The 19302-nt window shown below is 47.0% G+C and overlaps 5 protein-coding genes across 5 annotated transcripts; 3 read left to right on the forward strand and 2 right to left on the reverse strand.

Moving 5' to 3' along the window:
• Positions 1 to 9986: 9986 nt before the first annotated feature.
• Positions 9987 to 10650, reverse strand: M406DRAFT_354872 (uncharacterized protein). Its single transcript, XM_040923015.1, has one exon. It carries the CDS (start codon positions 10602 to 10604, stop codon positions 10155 to 10157), a length of 450 nt encoding a protein of 149 aa, XP_040779241.1. The 5' UTR covers positions 10605 to 10650; the 3' UTR covers positions 9987 to 10154.
• A 755-nt stretch (positions 10651 to 11405) lies between these two features.
• M406DRAFT_320837 (uncharacterized protein) lies at positions 11406 to 12073 on the forward strand. The gene has a single exon (XM_040919440.1). The coding sequence runs from the start codon at positions 11788 to 11790 to the stop codon at positions 11965 to 11967; it is 180 nt and encodes a 59-aa protein (XP_040779242.1). The 5' UTR covers positions 11406 to 11787; the 3' UTR covers positions 11968 to 12073.
• A 762-nt stretch (positions 12074 to 12835) lies between these two features.
• On the forward strand, positions 12836 to 13528 carry M406DRAFT_320838 (uncharacterized protein). The gene has a single exon (XM_040919441.1). The coding sequence runs from the start codon at positions 13109 to 13111 to the stop codon at positions 13274 to 13276; it is 168 nt and encodes a 55-aa protein (XP_040779243.1). The 5' UTR covers positions 12836 to 13108; the 3' UTR covers positions 13277 to 13528.
• A 455-nt stretch (positions 13529 to 13983) lies between these two features.
• On the forward strand, positions 13984 to 14375 carry M406DRAFT_320839 (uncharacterized protein). The gene is made up of 2 exons (XM_040919442.1): positions 13984 to 14299; positions 14358 to 14375. Exon 1 carries the CDS (start codon positions 14024 to 14026, stop codon positions 14195 to 14197), a length of 174 nt encoding a protein of 57 aa, XP_040779244.1. The 5' UTR covers positions 13984 to 14023; the 3' UTR covers positions 14198 to 14299; positions 14358 to 14375.
• Positions 14376 to 14957: 582 nt separating this feature from the next.
• Positions 14958 to 16036, reverse strand: M406DRAFT_354876 (uncharacterized protein). The gene has a single exon (XM_040923016.1). It carries the CDS (start codon positions 15584 to 15586, stop codon positions 15335 to 15337), a length of 252 nt encoding a protein of 83 aa, XP_040779245.1. The 5' UTR covers positions 15587 to 16036; the 3' UTR covers positions 14958 to 15334.
• Between the last annotated feature and the right edge of the window lie 3266 nt (positions 16037 to 19302).

The following is a 19302-nucleotide window of genomic DNA, read 5'->3' on the forward strand; positions in this document are numbered from 1 at the left end:
TCGAGAGTAAATAAGGATGTTGTCGAGGTAGGCAATGACGAACTGATCCAGATGCTTGCGTAGAATATGATTGATCATTTCCTGGAACGAAGCTGGGGCGTTCATTAAACCAAAGAGCATGACCAAATATTCGTAGTATCCGTAGCGTGTTCTGAAAGCAGTCTTCCATTCTTCTTCTTTCTTTACTCTGATCAGGTTGTAAGCTTCTTTTAGATCTAGAACTATAAACCATTGTGCTCCTTGCAATCTATCTCATAGTTCCTTGATGAGTAGCAACGGATATCAGTTCTTGATTGTGATGTTGTTGAGTTGCCTGTAGTCAATGCATAGCCTGAGCTTGCTATTCTTCTTGAGTATAAACAGGATGGGATATCCTGCTAGTAATCGCAATGGTTGTATGTATCCTTTCTTAAGGTTCTCGTCGAGATACTCCCTAAGTGCCTCTAGTCGTGCTTTGTCTAGTCTGTAGATGGGGAAGAATTTGGGCTGTTTCCCTTCTTGTAGCGGGATCTCGTGGTTGTATGGGCTGTGTTCTGGCAATCCCGTATCCAATTCTTCCTGGAACAGTTTCTTGAACTTGTGATATTCTCGTGGTATGTTTGCGAGTGTTAGTTCTGGTTCTTATGCTGTTTCTGCTACCTGGAGGAACAGTAGGTACCGTTGAGCATGCTTCTTTTCTGATGGCGTTTTCGAGGGCCTTGAGCGTTCGCTCCGGGCCGGACCGAGCGCTCGAGGGCCTGGTTTCGAGGTTTTTCCCGTGTGGGTCCACAATCCACATTCTGAAGCTTTTCCTTATCGCTCCGGGGCGGACCGACTTGCTGAGGGTCTCGCTTCCGTTGTTTTGCTAACCTGTTGGCACCCTGGCACTGTTTGGGTTCGCTTGTTACTAGGTCCTTCTCCTTGAACTGCCAGCCCTGCTGACTTGGAGGTATGTGGGAAGTCGTGTGAAGCCTCTTTTCCTGAGTGTTCTTCAACCACTGGCTTCGATCCTGCGCCGTTGATTGTGACTATCTCTCTGGGTACAGCTTTCTCCCATGAGATCTGGCCAGTAGTTCAATCGATTCGAGGATTGTGCTCCTTGAGCCATGGAAGCCTCATAATCAGCTCATGCTGTGCTGTTTCCGTGATATCGAAGGAAGCCCTGGTTATACATCCTTGAATCAAGATGGGTAGATGATCAGTCTCCTTATTGATTACTCCTTGATTGTATGCAATAGATTGTCCTTCTACAGTGCTGAGGGTGTATGGGCGTCTCTTCCATTTCCATTGTAGTTATGCCTGATTGATAATGTATAGGAATATGAAGTTTCCCTAAGCACCACTATCCAATAATGCGCTGTATTTGTATCCTTGAATGTATATATCGAACTTGATATAAGCATAATCTGTTCTAGAAGCTTCATATAGAAACCATTCCAGTCTGATCGTCTGCAGTCCCTTTACAGGCAATCCTGTTCTTTTGAGTTTGTTAAGAACTATCTGTTCTTCTGAGCCTGCCTTGCTGCTTCTTGAGCAAGCTTCTTAGCTTGCCTCTGCCCATATCATCATTGTTCCTAGTCTTTCTTCTGTTAATGCTAGTTGCAAACCTTGTCATTGATGTGAATCGTGCAGAGTATTGTTTCGCACTGCCACCATTTTATCTTTTTGTTCATGCATTGCTTGGAGCAGTTGTCTGATAGTTCGATGTATGCGTTGTAGTGCTGTCTGTTGAGAACCTCTCTGAAACGGAGTTCCTGTTCTTCAACAGCCTGAAGGATTTGTTCTGGTTCTCTGATGGAGAACCATTCGTGTTGCACCTTCTCCGAGAAATGCGTTCTGCAGCTATGATAGGTACAGGAGATCCAAGCCAATTCGTGGTGTAGATTGTGAAGTGGGCTGATCTGAGAATCCTCGTCTTCTCATGCCTCGATGTTCTGCAAGGAGATGTAGGTGAAGAGCTCTTCCAGCCCTATTCTGTAGACGAGATATTCGATCCATATTGTTTCCTTATTCCACCCAATGCTGAAGGGAAACCTTCCTTTAGGCTTGTTGGGCGTGTTGTTCGCGGGGAGCTTTTGCAGGCTGCTAGGTTGTTTGCTCTGGCCTGATCCTTCTGTTGCTTGAGAAGCATTCTCTATGTTGCTTAGATGTTCGTACCAGTAGCCAAGAGGATACCATCCCTTATCCATGTCCCTGGTCATGGTGCTTGGCGTAGGCGATGAAGAACATTGAAGGGTATTGTTGCTAAGCCCTTCTTCCAACGACTGGATGCTCTGTTCCACGATGTCAGAGCAGTCCGAGTTGCTATTCGTGGGGGTGCTGGGCGTGCACTCTCGTTCTGCTGTTGCTATTTGTCTGCAGCGCCTAGGTTTCTGAGGGAACCATCCTGAACCTTCCTTACTCGAGAGGTGTGTTAAGCAGTTGTTGTTATAGCAGAATATCCAGCTGAGACTTCCGTGATCGACAGAGTCCGACACTTGCTCCGAGGGAGTGTTTTTGCTCAGTTGATTGGGTTCCTATCATCGAGCGACATTCACCTGGCGTCCTTCCTGGACTGGTTGCCATTTGTTCTTCCGGGGTTGATAGCAGTTGCGTGCTATGTGTTCTTGTTTGTTGCAGTTGTAGCAAGTGATACTGTTCTTCTTGCTATACTGCCTGTTGGCTGCGTTGAGTTCCATGGGACCGGCGTGCGTAGTGCTGCTCTGGGCCGTACTGCTATATCGACCGCTATTCTTGCTTTGGAGTTTCTTGCCTGTGTTGGCTGGAAACCTCCAAGTCTGGCTTCCTCTCTTCTTGGACTTCTCCACCCGTCGTTCATACAGACGGTTGTCAATGCGGATAGCTTGATTGGAGAACGTTGCGAAGTCCTCCGGCCAATCCTGCTTGAAGATTTCATCTTTAACGTCGTCCTTGAGTCCCTTGTAATAATGCTCCATGAGATTCTTATCTTCCTACGGGAGTTGCACTGAGAGTTGCTTGAACCTAACTGTGTAGGCAGAAGCCGACTTGGTCTGCTTGAGGTTCATGAGCTGCTGAGCTGTAGTGCGTTCTTCGTTGGGATCATCAAAGGTCTCTTTGAGAGCCTTCTCGAAGCTCTCAAAGGAATCGAACATGTTCTTGGTACTCTGGGTATGTGTATCGGGATCGCTCTGATGCTCTAAGTAGTTGCGCAGAGAAGGTTTGTACTAGATGAGAGCATCTTTCTCGAGATGAATCTCTGCAAGAATAATCTTTTCAGACTCCATAGTGAACTAGGTTGCGTGGTGCAAGAAATACGCCCTGCAGTAAGTAAGGAATCCATGCAGCGTTTTCTGGTTGCTATCGTACATGGCGGGCTTGTCCATCTTGTACGCCTTTCCAGCACTGCTGGTGACTGCAGAGGTGGACTGCGCCTGCTGAGCCTGTTGAGCTAGCTGGGCCTGCTGGTTGGCGATGGTGGCGCTCTGGGCCTGCTGTTGTTCGCGCAGGTCCTGGATACGCTGGGTGAGCTGGTATACCTGGTTGACCAGTTCTTCCTGGATAGGGGCGCGTGAGGACGAAGGGGTTCCTGGAGGAGCTATCGTATTCCGTATTGCTCAAGGGGGTAATACTGAACCGTTCTTGAACAAGAGTTGTCAAAATGTAATGAGCACTGCAGCAATCCGAAGATTCCTAAGTACACAAAGGGGTTTATGCTAACAAGAGCGGTGTCGAAGTGTCAAGTCCTTGAATACGGAACCGTACAAGTCTTAATAAGCGATGCAAGTGTTCACTGCCTTTGGGGCTACTCAGTGTATGAAACTGAATACTTAGATTGACAACTGAAGAGCTATGTACGAGATTTATCTAATGGGAATGAACGTGTTCTTATATGTCCAGCTCTTCAGTCCTGTCGGTAGTGTTGGCTGTTGGATCACTGGGATCACCTGGGTGATCCAACTGATCCGGATCACCATGGATCAGCCACTGATCCATCCTGATCCTGTAACCCTAACCCTTGCTTATGTAAGCCTTAGTTATTGAGATGTTGAATCCTTCCCTGTCTTTCGGACAGTTGTTCCGGGTGTTCTGGCTGGTGACCTGCATGTTGGATGGGTCATAACAAGATTACTTTCCTACTCTGATAGTTCCAAAGGCAGTGAATACTTGCATAGTTATCTCAGTTGTATTTCCGTATTCAAGATTTATACTTAGCGTCGCTCTTGTTAGCATAAACTCTTTGTATACTTTGGAATCTTCGGATTACTGCAGTACTTATTATATTTTAATAATTCTTGTTCAAGAATAATTCGGTATTATCTCTTTAAGCAATATAAAATATAATAGCTTTCCAAGAATTCTCTTTATCCTTATATACTTCTACTCAGAAAGAACTGATTAATTAAGTATATTAGCTTACTTAGCGTATTCAGGATCTGCATAACTAGTAGCAAGCTTAGAGCGCTACTATTGCTAATTAGCAAGCTTAGCTGGAGCAGCAAGCTTAATAAGCTTAGCAGTGTTGTGGTGGCCAGGGTGGTAGTCCGTGGGACATGGAGTACAGTGGGTCAAGGGTCCTCATACATATAAAGGATACCACTCACTTTTCAAATTCTTTAGCTATAGGAAACAATGAAGCATCTTTTCTCTTCTTTTCAATTTTGAACCCTTTGGACAGGTCTAAGACAGGTTTTTCACCCTGTTCTTGCGCCCGTGTGGCCTTAGTTTGCTGTCCTCATCTGTACAGGCACGCTTGGGTTGCACGAGCCCTTGCTCATTGCTTCGGCAGCTGTTTGTCTCTTTTTTCTTTCGAGGGCGACGGCGCCCTAGTTCTGGTTCAGTACTATTTAAATAATTAGCTTAGAAGTGCTGAAGCTAATTAGAATTAAGATTTCGAGAATGTTCTAATTATGCTGCTAAATAATAATTCGAATATAGCTCTGCTTTATATAATCAAACTATTTTACTTTAGAATTCTGAAATCTACTGATTTCTACTAATTACTTAGTACCTATTCAGATTAAAAGCAAGCTTTTTATCTTAATTATAGAGAGATTATATAAAATATGAAAGAATGAAGTATAGAGATAGCTATAATAAGCTTATATTGCTAGATCTTTTCTGTTAGAACACCTGGTACGAAAGCTAGGCGAAATCACAATAACATAAGCAGGAGACAGGCTTGAAGAGGTAGCTGGTAGGTCTCTGATTGTATTAAGACTAATTCTTGCTGAGTGCAGGAACAGAATTGAGAAGGCGATACGCTGGCTATGTAAGAGAGAGCGGCATGTGATCTGCTAGCGCTCCGAAGACGCCTTGGCGGGAGCGCCACTCCTGACATTTTCTTATAAGCTGAGATATAATAATTATATATAATATTCTAATTAGCTATTAAGAAGGAATACTTCGCTTTAAGAATACAAAGCTGTATAAATAAAAGCTGATAGAATACTAAATATAATCTATAAGCTGAATATTATCTTCTTTATAAAAGAAATTGCAAACTTGCTTAAACTATCTATTAAAAGCAATCTTAACAGAATAAGAAGAAATATATTAGCTTTTGCTCTAAAGAATTTCAGAACAAGTAGAGCATTTAGCTTAGTTTTATCAAAACAATAGTTCCAAGAGAATATAGCTTCAGCTAGCTCAATCTTGCATTTATCAAGAGAATATAGTATCAGCTCAGAATTAAATCAACTCTTATTTGAAACTCTTACTAATTCTTACTTCTTCTTATCTTAGAAAATGCTTATTAGTTCAGAACTAACAATTAATCTATCAATATAGCAAATAGCTAGGCCTGAGCGTGCTACTGAAGCTTTATTGCATTAGAAACTAAGAAGTAGCAATATTATGCTTCTCAGTTTTCTTAATAGATTTCAGAAGCTTTATATGCTTCTATAGAATAAGCTTTATAGCCTTAATCCTATCAAGCTCTTAATAGATTCTCTGAACTAAATAGAATTTAATCATGCTATTAAGATAGATATATATAAAGCGGATTATAAAAGGATTTATTGAATATGAATACAGAATCAGAAGAGAACTGCTATTGCTGCTGCTACTCAAGCAGAGTTTGAAAGCAAATAGAAACAGAAAAGAAATCAATATTAGAATCTATTCAAATAATACTTATATTATAAATAAACTAAAGATAAATACTAATACTTCTGCATTAATTTAAATAATAATTTAAATAATAAGAAGAAATATAAGAATTGAATTAGAAGATAGTTTGATTTGCAGTATTTCCTTTAGCAGTTTGTAATAAATTCTTTATTTCTTTTACTTCTTCTCCCTCTAATCAGATCTAGTATATTATTAAACTTATTACAACTTTAGAAGAAAGTTACTAAAGAAGAATTATTATAATAGCTAGAGTAATAATCTATGAAATATAGAATATAGTAAATCAAGAATTCTCATGCATATAAAGAATATCACTTACTTTTCAAATTCTTTAGCTATAAGCAATAATCAAGCATTCTTTCTCTTCTTTTCAATTTTGAACTCTTTGAACAGATCTAAGACAGGTTTTTCATCCTGTTCTTGTGCCCGTATAGCCTTAGTTTGCTGTTCTCATCTGTACAGGCATGCTTGGGTTGCACGAGCTCTTGCTCATTGCTTCAGCAGCTGTTCGTTCCTTTTTCTTTCAAGGGCGACAGCGCCCTAGTTCTGGTTCACTGTAAGCAGCAGCAGTATCTGAATACTGAAAATGAGAATGAATCACATAGAATTATCACAGTTGAATAAGCTTGAGATTGTTCTTCTCCAACTAGAGTTGTCTAAACAAGTAACGCCACGTGTTGATTCAGGAAAGCAGCTTGTAAGATGGCAAAGGCTCGCTGACTGCATCTCGCTGGCAACAGAGTTCAGATGTATATATGCAGAAGGCTTACTAGGGACGGTTTCGCTTTTCTAAAGAAGACGCTCCTAGCATTCAATATGCAGGTTACAGAACAAGCTCCGCTAACAAGAAACCAGATGTTGCAGCCCAACATCGGGCAGCGAGCAGGATTATATAACTCAGGATTAGAGTTATAACAGAGTTGAATTATTTGAATCATTGGTGAGCTAAGTGAGCTGGATTATCTGAATCATCAGTAAGCTAGATGAGCTATAATGAAGAGCTGGATATATAAGGATACATTCATTATCATTAGATAGACTATCAGAATATAGCTCTTCAGTTGTCAATCTAAGTATTCATTTGTTATATACTTGAATAGCTTCAAAAGCGAATGAAAGCATTTCTACGGATTACTCGTTACTTGTTCCGTATTCAGTGGATATTACTTTGATACTGCTCTTGTTAGCATAAACTCTTTGTATACTTCAGGATCTTCGGATATTGCAGTGCATCATTACATAGATACTGAATCTTTTCAAAAGCTCTTCTCTACTCAAGAAAGGAAATTAGCTGAAAAGGTTCTGATTCAGGAAAGCTTAAAGCTTTCACCAAGCCATTCAGAATTGAGATTTTTCGCACAGCAGATCCTCCTATCGCAAAAGCGATCGCTTATGCGTTGCACTGGCAATTCCCTGATATTTCTACACACCCCTTCAGTTTTTCGGAAACATCCGGAAAGTGAAAAATCTTTCAATCTGAGACGATAATATACAGCTCCCTCAATAGGTTCCTCTGCCTTCTCGTTGAAGCGATCAATCCTATGATTCGGTATAATTATATGTTCGAACTCGCAACCTTTGAATATTTTTATTTCCCAGTTGAAGCCGGGGCTCTATAATGTGGATCAAGGTCAGTGCCAAGTGCTATAGCTCAGGAGAATGAACGCATCGCGCTCTGAGCGAACCGGGCTCATAACTATCGCAAAAGCGATCGCCTGTGCGTTGCACTGGCACTTCTCTTATATTTCCACACCTCATCAAAGGAGATACTGAACCTCTTGGAAAGAGATGAACCCACGGTTTTTTGAATAGAAATCCAGGGATACAGGTCAGGAAGACTCGCCGGATTGCCTCTGAACGTACCAATGGAGCTACAACAGAGGTAATACGGCTTTGGTTTCGTCTTTTCAATCTTCCTTATATCTAAGCCATCAAGCCAACTAATCGACGGAATATGGATGAAGCTGGCCTTATAGAGGGCTAAGGAGAGAATGGATCAGTCCTCGGAGGCTCCTTTTTCTATTTAATTCAAAGAAAACAGCCTGGATCGAAAGCCTGGACCTCTTTCCTCGAGTGTATCTCTGCTACTGATACTCATCTCTTTTGGTGACTTTCAAAAGGCAAACAGCACAACAACAATGGTTTCCTATCGATTTAAAGCCTTTCGAAGGCTAGCAATTCACTGCTACGCAAACCGGATGGACTAACGATAAAATGGCACTTGAATGGCTTAAAAAGATCTTCATCCCTTATAGCCAGCCAGCAAACCCCTCAGAAGCTGGACTTTTAGTCCTGGATGGCCATGGCAGCCATAAAACTGATGAGTTTATGTAGCAATGCTATCAAAACAACATCCTGTTGATTTACTTGCCTCCTCATACCTCTCACGTCCTTCAACCCCTTGATTTAGGGGTCTTCTCATCTCTCAAGCGAGCATATAGAAAGAAAGTCAGCAATATGAGCCAATGAGGGGATTCAACTATCGCAGGCAAGCGATTATTCCTCAAACATTATCACATGGCTCGCTTGGAAGGCCTTTCAAGCCAGAATATCAGATCTGGATGGAAAGCAATTGGCCTATGGCCCTTGAGATCCTCGAAAGCACTTTTGAGCCCCCTTCTCCTCGAGAACAGTCAACCAGGCATCCAGAGCCAGTCGAATTCAGCCTTAACACAATCAACAGCACATAAACTTCCCCTGGAAGCTTCCTCAAGCCAATCCGTCCTTTTTTCAACTCCTCGAAAGGCCAAACAGCTATATCATCAGCTGCAGGAAAATCGGCACCATCTTTCAACAGATCTAGGCCGCCGCATACTATCTAGAAAGATACAAAAAGTATATGACGAGAGGGACTTCGAGTTGGCCAAGGCATTGGAGGAAAATAAGATGTTGAGGAAGCAGATCGAGGCTCAGAGGCCTAGTAAAAGGAGAAAGGTTGATGTGAGCCCGAATTCGAAGTTCGCAGGGATTGAGGCTATACAGAGAGCTCAAAATGCGGTTAATCGAGATGACGATAGTCTAGATGAAGAGAGCAGCATCGAAGTACCTACTGATGAGGAGGATTGCATCGTGGTGGGTGAATAGGATGAATAAAACTATATAAAATATATATGTGTATATATGTAGTGTGGCTGACCGGGGTGATCGGGAAGGGGGTGCTTTGACTTACTAGCCTTTTCCATTTCCAATCCTCCCGCCTCTCGTCTTCCCGTCTCCAACACGCTCGTCTTCACAAATACTGCATCTTCTTGTCTTGGCATTGGCAAGACCACGATCGCACCGCACCGACGCTTCAGGTTGTAGTCGGTATGGAAGCCAGCGCTGATCGCGCGTCTCCAATACTAATGCCCACCGACCCGCCATGCCTGAGGTATACAAAGGAGGAAGGAGCCACTACATCAAGGAGTTTTCACATGGGCTTTGACGAAACACAGTAGCCAGTACTGGGAGATACTATAGTCCCTTGGATAGGTGTGCCCTCTAGGCCTACGGTCTCCGGGCGTAATAAATCATCATCATCATCAACTTAGAGAGCATACAACAGTTAACAGGAGTGATCAAGGGGATCCTTTGGTATCAAGCTTAAGATGCATATGCGCAGAAAGCCCTGGCACCCCAAGCATGACGACGAAGACAGCTTTGAAGAAAAGAACTACCAGCAGTCTGTCCACTCCATCGCCGGGAGGCAGAGAAAGAACTACTAGATATACACTTGGTACTGTATGAGCCCAGACTGTATGGGCTAAGTGGCGGGAGTGGACAGCTTAGGGAGCTGTTTGGGGTGTTGTAGTGATGGGCAAGAAAATGACTGCAATCTGCTGGCGAAATGGGTTACCGATGGACTGGCGGACACCAATTCTCGCATTTACCCCAGAGCATATAATTACGGATTACTTCTTGGTACATCCATATCTTGTAGGTGCATAACAGTATCCTCTTGGGTATGAAAGCCTAGCTGTAGAGTTCTAGAAGATACTGTTTTTTGTGGCAGTAGACAAGAGAAGTATCTGCCGGTGCGAGAACGCCCTCAAGTGCCCACTTCAGAATATAGTAATCCATCTCAACTGACCTTGAGTATAAGAGTCTCATCTGGGAAGAGTAATAGTTACAAGACCGCCCTCTAGATCATCCTTCAGCTCATCCAGGCATGCCTGTCTGATCTCATCCTTAAGATCCTCCCAGCTATTATCCCCGAAATCCAAGCTACGCTCCACAGAATCCTCGACAACCTCCTCGAGCTCGTGCCGGAGGGTGATGGTGTTATCACGGACGAGAGCCCCGACATGCCGTTCACAGTCCTGTATCTCGTCTCCAATACGCCCCTCGAGCCGCTCTGTGATGCGAACCTCCATCTCTTGCATCTGCGCATCGATGCGGACAAAAGTCTGGTCTATCTGCGCCTGCCGTTGTGTGAAAAATTTATCTATCTGCGCCTGCCGTTGTGTGAGAAATTCACCCATCTGCGCCTTCTGCTGGGCGAGGAACCTTGCCCAGACCCCAACGACAGTTCTTGTTAGTGGCATCGTGTCTCCCATATCTGTGCTATCCTGCTCCCACTCCTGCGCCTGCTCGCGCTCCTGCAGCTGGCGCAGCCGCTTCTTCTCAGGGGATTTGGACTGTGTGGCGGCTAAGGGCGGCGACAGCGCCTGAGTTGCCGTGTATGAAGGGGGAGAGGGGGTCGCGATGCGATGGTTGTCATCGTCATTGTCGTCCTCGCCATCGTCGTCCTGGTCCCCTCGTCTTCTCTTGCTGCTCCCAGTCCTGGGAAGATTGTGGGGTTCGATGACAGTAGCGTGGTGACGCTGGCTCAAAAGTTTCATATATACCTGGTGCTGCGTGAGCCTGCCTTCCATTGCTGCCTGGCAGATTCGCTGTAGTGCTTCCATATCTAAGACGCGGGATTGTTCTAGGTGGATGGCGAAGAGGGTTTGTTGTGTCAGCAGCCCCAGGGCGCGCAGAGGCTCAGCGCTGTGCTTCGAGTGCAGCGGCAGGGCAAGCTTGGAAGAGCCGAAGATGGTGACAGGTCTGCGCAGCAGCAGGCGGAGGCATGTCGTGGGGCTGCCAAAGACGGCGATGTCTCTGGGACTATTTTCCGCAAGGTTTCGCGCTGAATCCTGGGTGAGCAGGATGATATCTGACGGTTCAATCATGATGTACAGATATTCTTCCTTCTCATCCTCCGTCATCTGCTGCTGTCCGAGACGGAGCGAGACCCGAATGAACAGAGCTGCAGTGTACTGCTGTTCATTGCAGAGCATGGTGAACAGAACAGAGGAGGGGTTCGCTCCGACCAGATAGCGAGAGAGTCGAGGCTTGGTTGTATGGTCGCTCCACTCGACCACAGCCGTAGCCTTTTGTACGATAGGCGAGGGCGGAGCTGGAGCAGCCATAATGACAACTAGGTATAGAACATTTGGCATTAGTATGCTTCATTCAGACAGGAAAGCTATGGAGAGAAAGAAACCCCGCCCGCAGGCGCCCACCCTCCCAGGCTTTCTGTTGTGATCAAAGTTAGCCTTGACTTTGGAAACTGGGGGCCTCGCAGCGGCGATGTGATGGGGATTGAAGCTGGCCTCCAGACGGCGGCGCCAAAAGAGAGCTGCCGACTTGGTGACCCAACGCCCAGACGCGTCAGACCCGTTGAATAGCACCGCCTGTCGAAAAACCATGTAGTCTTTTACCTGGGGGCTTCAAGACAACTTGGCGATCGACAAAACGATGCCTAGATCCTCGGCAGACTGTAGCTTGGCGAGAGGCTCCTTGCTGGGCTTTCTTTCTCTGTTGCGTACTGCGCAGTGCGATGCAGTACCTGCAGTCAGTACCTGCAGCGTCGGTCGTCGGAGACACAGCGACGGTCGGTGGCAGAGTCGGCAGCAGTGTCGGTGGCAGTGTTGTTAGCAGAATCGGTGGCAGAATCGGTGGCAGAATCGATGGCAGTGTCGGCGATGCAGCGAGTGGAATAAGGAAGAAAGAAGGATGTAGAAGGCACTCTATGGTGTACTACAAATGGTAAAAGGGAAGATGGTTCTTCAATTTATCTCAAAGCACGCTTGCCAATTGCCTTCTATATAGAAAGGCAATTGGCACTAGTCCCAACTGGGCTAGCGTACCTAGCGACTCACTGCCTTTCTATTGAATGGCCCAGGCCAGTGAGTCAGGGTGGCCAGCCAGGCCTCATTCACTCGAGGCCCCTATGGCCTCTGCCACAAAGGACGCGACTGCAGGAGAATGTGGTGTCAGGGTGTGAGCTGCTCCCAAGCCGCTCTGTCGGCTCTTCCATTCAAAAGGATGACTCCTCCTCCTTTCCTTCTGCTAGACCTGTTGTTTCCCTTTCCCTTATGTACATAATCGATTGGCCTGGGGTGGCTGAGATAACAGTGGGCCTGATGGCCACGCTGGCATCGTACGAGAGCGCTGAAATGAAATGCTCCACTGCATCGAATTTGCTTATGTGATTGGTGTAAAAATACGTATGGGCTGGCCTCTTGTGGGCCAGCGTTACATCGTGCCTGGCGTGCGAGAAGCCGAGACACCAAGACGAGCATCGTGAACCCTCCCTAATTAGGCTTAGTATGAGGATCAAGGGAAGGCCGGGCGACGACTAGTAACTGACAGTCCACTGTGTGGAACGCTGCGCGGGGCTAGTGGCTCACTGGAATTCGCACATTTTCAATAATGATCAGGTTGAGGTTCAAAAGGACCGGCATATGGAAACACAGTATTGAAGAAGAATCTCCATTGACTTCCCCTGTTATGACCCATCCAAGTCACGAAACAGTGGCACGAAAACTACCCGGAAGGCACCAGGCGTGGATGAGTCAGCGATGCTACCCTCCAATCGGCTGCTGGGGCGGCTGGCACCTGTAACGCGCTAAATCGGCCTTCGGGAGAACCAGCCTCCGAAAGCCGTACTCTTTTCCTCTTCAATCAACTTTTGGTCCTCATCCATCGTGAAAATCCTCATTTTTCTGCTGGGACCGTTGCCACTGTTTTAAAACACCCCAGTTACGGCGCCACACCACCCTCATCATCAGCCACAATGCTCATGTCCATTTTTGGCCTGACCACAAGCCAACGTCTTCACCGTCTCAAGCTCAACCTCCGGCCGTCATGGATCGTCGACGAACTGCCTGACGGCGTCTCGCGGGATGGATCTGGCACCAGGATATGCATAAACTTCATGGGGGTGGAGGGGCGGAGCAGGTGATGCGACCCAGAGAGGAGGCACCTGATGAGGGAGGGCTTGGGCGCCCAAGGGGATGACACTCTCACGAAGGCCTTCTCTCTCTTCTGGCCACCCAATTCCTACTCCACGGCCAGCCACCAGGCCACGATGACAGCGGCCGACAAGTCTGGCGGCGGCTCCGATCCCTTTGCCTTCCTCACCCCAGAGGAGGAGGACGAAGACCCCGGGAATGGACTGCCACTCCTTGCCAAGGTGACCGAGGACAAGAGGGCGAGAGTCCTCCGGACGTGGAACAAGTGAGTAGTGCCCACCATACCGTGCGACTCAAGCTGACGGGCCTGCCACAGGAATCTAGCATACTATCAGAAGCGCTTTAACAAGCATATCGACAACTTGGAATTCTGGGTTGGACTGTGCAAGGACGATGCTCTCGTCAAGAAGGAGTGCAAGGCCTTGCTAAAGCTCTACGTCAAGAACTCAGGAGTCCGTCACCGAGCAAGGCGTGAAGATATGCAGGGCGCTCAATAGCTTCTGGAAAGCTCTCATCGCGGCGGCCGACGCCGAGTATCTCTATCCAAAGAGAAAAATGCGACTCGGCTACACTATACTGGATGGTTCTTAAGCGGCCCAAGAACTACTACCCTGGCTGGGCAGACAAGGGACCTGTCACTCAAATCAGTCACGTACGCCTTTCCTGGTCCTTCATTGTGGAGCTGTTTTGCTGACAGCTTTGTTGTCAGTGGGATATATGGCAAGGGCGCCACGGAGATGGGCCTCAGCAGAACGTCAGAGTACGAGACCATCGAGTTGACCGCTCGAGACAGCGGGAGACTCGTGAAGACTTTGTGGCTCCGCGCGGACGACATTCCTGTCCAACAGCCGATTCACCGCGTCATTTTCCACGCGCTTTTTCTTTTCTTTGCGTACGGCGGCTTCAGATAGACAGGGCATGGTCATTGGAAAAGTCAAGTTCCGCGATATACAGATCGAGATTCATCGGAACAAGCTGAAGCAAGATGCGCTGGAACATAAAAAGGGAGAGAAGTTGGTTGCCCCCCGTTCCATTCTTTCATCTGGACCGTCAAACTAATGTTGTCAACAGATACAGTTTTTCCACGACCCTCCTGCCTTACCCATTCTTATGCCTCCTCACACGGCTGATCGCTGTGCTTGGAATCCATCCACCTCAGAGCCTTTGAGGACGACGTCAAGTGGAAGGAAAGCATGTTGGATAAGCTGATCTTGCCCATGTCTTGGCCTGTGTTGATACGCATTTTCCGTCGCTGTCTACTTGTGGGTGGATGCCCCTTCCTTCCCCGTCTCTATGCTATGCGAGTGGGCGTCGGCGCCGGTCTGGATGGTAAGTCCTGACCAACCCATCCCTGATGCAGCCGTGCAGTTTCTGACATTACTCCCCTTCTCAAGGTTGCCTCACAAGCGCTTTGCAAAACTTCATCATGAGTCACTCCACGCATATCTACGAGAACAACTACATGAGCAAGCACGTACGCGTCGATCTCGCAAAGCTCCGCTTTAGCGAGTTTGCTGGGTCCAACGAGGACGGACCTCTTCCAGGTCCTTCGCGACTTGTGCCTCCGGAACGACCCCAACGCACCAATTGATCCCACGCCCCAACAACTGGCCTCCTCCATCATGAAGCGTCGAGACGTCACCAAGCTCCGGAATGCCTTTGAACTGGCCACGAAGAGTTTCGACCCCGAGTTGGCGGAAAAGGATATCACAGTTGGGGAAAGGGACCAAAAGGAGGTCCGCAGGAGAAAGGCCAAACTCGACAAACGCAGACGCCGCCACCTCGAAGAGATGCATGTTCTGGACAGCCGCGAGAAGCACAACGCCCAGGCCGCCAGCTTGAGATTTCGGGGCCTCACAACCACTCATATACGGCGTTCGGAGCCGTCCGGTCGCCGTTCTCACACGACTTTACGGATGGATCTGGTGATATAGGAGTGGACTGAAGAAGTCACGCTAGAGACGATTGCAGAAGACCGTTCAGCCAAGACCATGGACTGGCTGGTGCGGTACATGGCCAACGAACGCATGGAACCTCCTCGACAACTCTCAACCCAGCAGCCGAGGCGGACGCTGAGGGATCGCAGCCCGAGAAGATGGCGAGGTGCTTCTGTGCACTGCAAAGCCCATGCGGCCGTCGTCCATCACGAGGCACCACCACCAAAGCAAGCACGAGCCAATCTTTGAGCACCCGCTGTCCTGTCCGGAGTGTCTCCGCCTAGGACTCGAGCCTACCGTCTCGTCCATGGCGGATCCGAGTGGAGCGACCACGTGGAGAAGAAGGCACACGGCAAAATCCATGCGCCCCGTCTCGTCACGGCGGCATTGCCGGGGAAGCGGGGCCGGCCTGTTTCATCTGCAAGGTCCATCTCCCGCTGAGCGCACCGAAACACTTCAGCCAGCTTCCACACCAGCGAGTTCTCCTCGGGCCGGCTTTTTCCAATGTCCAGAATGCCCACCAGCGGCTGGAGAGGAGCATCATACCGGCGAATCACTCCTCCTGCACCTGGCCTGGCCGAGCACCACGACTACCCAAGCGTCAAGCGCTGTCCCTCTTGTGGGCTGTTTTGCACCGACCGTGGGCTGAGCACGCACATGCGCGGGCACTTCAAGACAAGAGGCCGCAGGACCGGTCGAATACCCTCAGTGTGTTGCACATATGGTAGGAATGGTAGAATAATTAGCTGTGAATACCTTGTGCCATATTGATGCGCATCAGGTCACAGTATTTAATAATACCTAATTCAAGAGATCACGAGACACGTAATGACAAGATATAGAGTCCTAATAAGCGTTTCATTCGCCGCCAGCTGACAGCCACAGCAGCAGAGCTTCACCTGTCGCTTCTTTGAGGTGTAGGGGGGATTTCGTTTGTATTTCATCAACCAATTAGGTGGTTGGAGGCACACTTGCTACAGTGATAAAGGGCCACCTGAGTTTGGACATACTTCTTTCCACGTAATAAGTCAGAGGGGGTAACTTCCGGCCACCCCGGCCATCTACACTCCACATACACACATATATTAAATATATATATTTAACTACCCTATTCACCTACTACGATGCAATCCTCTTCGTCAGTAGGTAATTCGATATCGCTCTCTTCATCCTGACTATCCTCATTCCGATTAACTGAATTTTGAGCCCTCTGTATAGCCTGGATATCTGCAAACCTCGAATTCGGCCTGATATCAACCTTTCTTCTTTTACTAGGCCTGAGAGCCTTAATCTGCCTTTTCAGTGCGTCAATTTCCTCCCGAGCCTTAGCCAGTTCTATGTCCTTCTTTTCCTGAGACTTTTTTATCTTTCTAGCAACTAGACGGCCCTCTGGCTTGTTCAAAACCCGGCCTCGAATCTTCTGCAGCTGATGGTATAGATCCTTAGCCCCTTGAGGAGTTGAAAAATGAGATCCGGCTGGCTTGAGGATGCTTTCTGGGTAAGCTGGGCTGCTGTTGAAGGTTCTGAGCCTGAATTCGGCTGGGTCTGAGGGCGTTGAGAAGTATTCTCAAGGAGAAGAGGGCTCGAAAGCGGTTTAGCCAGTCTAACTGGCCATAGACCAGTTGCTTTCCATCCAGATCTGATATTCTGGCTAGAAAGGCCTTCCAGGCGAGCCAGACGATAGTTCTCGAGGAATAACTGCTTGCCTAAGACTGTTGAATCCACCTATTGGCCTAGAAGACTGACTTTCTTTCTATATGCTCTCTTGAGAGATAAGAAGATCCTTAGATCAAGGGGTTAAAGCACATGCGAGGTATAAGGAGGCAAATAAAGCAACAGAATATTGTTTCAAAGGCATTGCCACATAAATTCCTCAGTTGTATAGCTGCTATGGCCATCCAGGACCAACAGCCTTGCTTCTGAGGGGTTTGCTGGCTGGCTGCCTAGGATGAAGATCTTTTCCAGCTATTCAAGTGCCATAGCATTATTAGTCTATCCATTTCTTGTTGTTGTGAATTGTTAGCCCTCGAAAAGCTCCAAGCGAGTAGAAAACTATTGTTATTGTATAGTTAAGCCCTTGAAAATGACCAGGGGAAAGAGGTGGGCGCCTGTGGCAGAGATATACTCGAGGAAAAAGGTCCAGGCTTTCGATCCAGGCTCTTTTTTCTGGATTGAACATGAAGAAGAGCTTCCAAGGACTAATTCATTCTCTCCTTGGCCCTCTATTATCCCAGCCTCGTCCATATTCCATCGATTAGCTGGCTTGATGGCTTGAATCTCAGGAAGCTCGAAAAGACGAAACCAAGGCCGTATTACCTCTGTTGTAGCTCCGCTGGTTCGAGCTGAGGCAGTCTTTCGAGTCTTTCGGACCTTTATCTCTGGATGTCTCTTCAAAAAAGCCTGAGTCTATTTCTTTCTTATGGCCTGAGGATCGGTTTGGACCTCGAGGATCCGTTGAGCAAAACAAGCCTAAGTTCTGAAGAGCTCGGTGGAAGCCTTAGGGCTTCCTGAATGCGAATCCATTTAGCCAATTCCTTTTTCTAGCTAATAGAAAGCCTTTGCTTATCTGAATAAGCTGTTTTGTGCGATTCTCCTCCTGCCAGGCGATGCTGAAGAGTGGCTCTCGGAATGCCCTATTCTTTTGAGGCCTGTCGCTGTGTTATAGCTGCCCTGACAGCCTCGATGGCCTGGACCAGCTCAGCTTCGGAATTGTGCTTCATAGCGATGATATCTACGTCCTGTGAAAGGATGAAGTTATTCGGGATGGAATTGGTTGAGAGAAGCTGTCGGAATAAAGGCATTGGTCTCATGTGGGTGAAAGGGCCTTTCAGGCCCCTGACACCAGAGCCCTTTCACTAGATTTCGGGCTAGCCGGCCCTTTGTTGTACTTTTCCTATAGAAACGGATGCACCAGTACCTCTGGCCCTAGAATAGTTAGAAGGATTAGTGCAAGGAAACGATGACCTGGCTTTTCATCTATTCTTCACCCTGATGAGTTCACTGCCCCACATTTGACAGGTTATGAGCCCGGCTTAGCTCAAGCTATACATACGTTTCCTCACATACTATCGCAAGCCTCGCCGGCGCGGCGCCGAGTCCCCGGACAGCATGGATCCAGAGCAGGCTGAGGGTGTGATCATGAGGTCTGCTGCAGCGAAAGCCAAGGCCAGAGCTGAGGCTATGATAGGCCCAGCTATCAAGAATGAAGATGTTAACTGGACTGAGATCCAGCTGGATAAGATCCAGATATTGATAGCAACGAACTATTGCATCTAGAAGATTACAGTAGCTAGCATAATAGATCTGGCTAGCATTCTACAAGCTGAGAATGCAGTTCTTATGCTTAAGGCTGATTAGCGCCTGGATGTGAAGCTCAGGAAGACAATCTCAACGGATATTCTGAAGCAATTCGCTAATATCACCTCTGATATGAAGCTTTAGCAGGCCTTGCTGGATATATATAGCACTACAGGCCCTACTAGCTAGATGTTCTGATTCTGCAAGCTGATAAATCTGAAGCTCAAAAACGATTCTATTGAGTATTGCTCAAAGTTCAGAAGCTTCGTTGCTGATATCTACGAAGCAAATATGCTATTTGCAAGCATTCTTGCATGCTCGATGTTTGTACAAAGCGTTTTCCAAGCTCGTTCTGAGTAGGCAGCACGTGCTAGAACAATTCTCAGAACAACTCTCTCTACCTTCCTATCAGATCTAATTAGCAATCTTACTAACGAGTTCGTGGTATAAGAGGCTGGAAAGAGCGGAGGCAAGGAGGGGAAGAAGGTGATGAATTCTATCTCAGGCTCGAAGATATAAGATAGCTGGAAGAAGGATGTAGAATGCTATAACTGTGGCAAAAAGAGCTACATCAAGAGGAAGTGCTGGAAAAAGAGCGGAGGCGCTTACAATCCAGATAATAGCAATAGTAAGGGAGAGAAGAGAAGGAAAAGCGATCAAAACAAGGAAGGAGGAGCGTTTCAGGCATTGTTTGAACAGAGCGCTCAAACTAGCAACCAGGCTGCATCTTCTTATCTGTTCAACTATTCTATTGGAAGCTTAATAAGCTGTGCTGTAAGCGT

This window comes from Cryphonectria parasitica (assembly GCF_011745365.1).
Source record: "Cryphonectria parasitica EP155 unplaced genomic scaffold M406scaffold_2, whole genome shotgun sequence".
NCBI classification, from domain to species: domain Eukaryota; kingdom Fungi; phylum Ascomycota; class Sordariomycetes; order Diaporthales; family Cryphonectriaceae; genus Cryphonectria; species Cryphonectria parasitica.

What these genes read in the sequence shown, in the direction of transcription:
- M406DRAFT_354872 (XM_040923015.1), bottom strand. Translation starts at nt 10,604, where the DNA reads ATGGGAGACACGATGCCACTAACAAGAACTGTCGTTGGGGTCTGGGCA.
- M406DRAFT_320837 (XM_040919440.1), top strand. Translation starts at nt 11,788, where the DNA reads ATGCCTAGATCCTCGGCAGACTGTAGCTTGGCGAGAGGCTCCTTGCTG.
- M406DRAFT_320838 (XM_040919441.1), top strand. Translation starts at nt 13,109, where the DNA reads ATGCTCATGTCCATTTTTGGCCTGACCACAAGCCAACGTCTTCACCGT.
- M406DRAFT_320839 (XM_040919442.1), top strand. Translation starts at nt 14,024, where the DNA reads ATGGGCCTCAGCAGAACGTCAGAGTACGAGACCATCGAGTTGACCGCT.
- M406DRAFT_354876 (XM_040923016.1), bottom strand. Translation starts at nt 15,586, where the DNA reads ATGGATTTTGCCGTGTGCCTTCTTCTCCACGTGGTCGCTCCACTCGGA.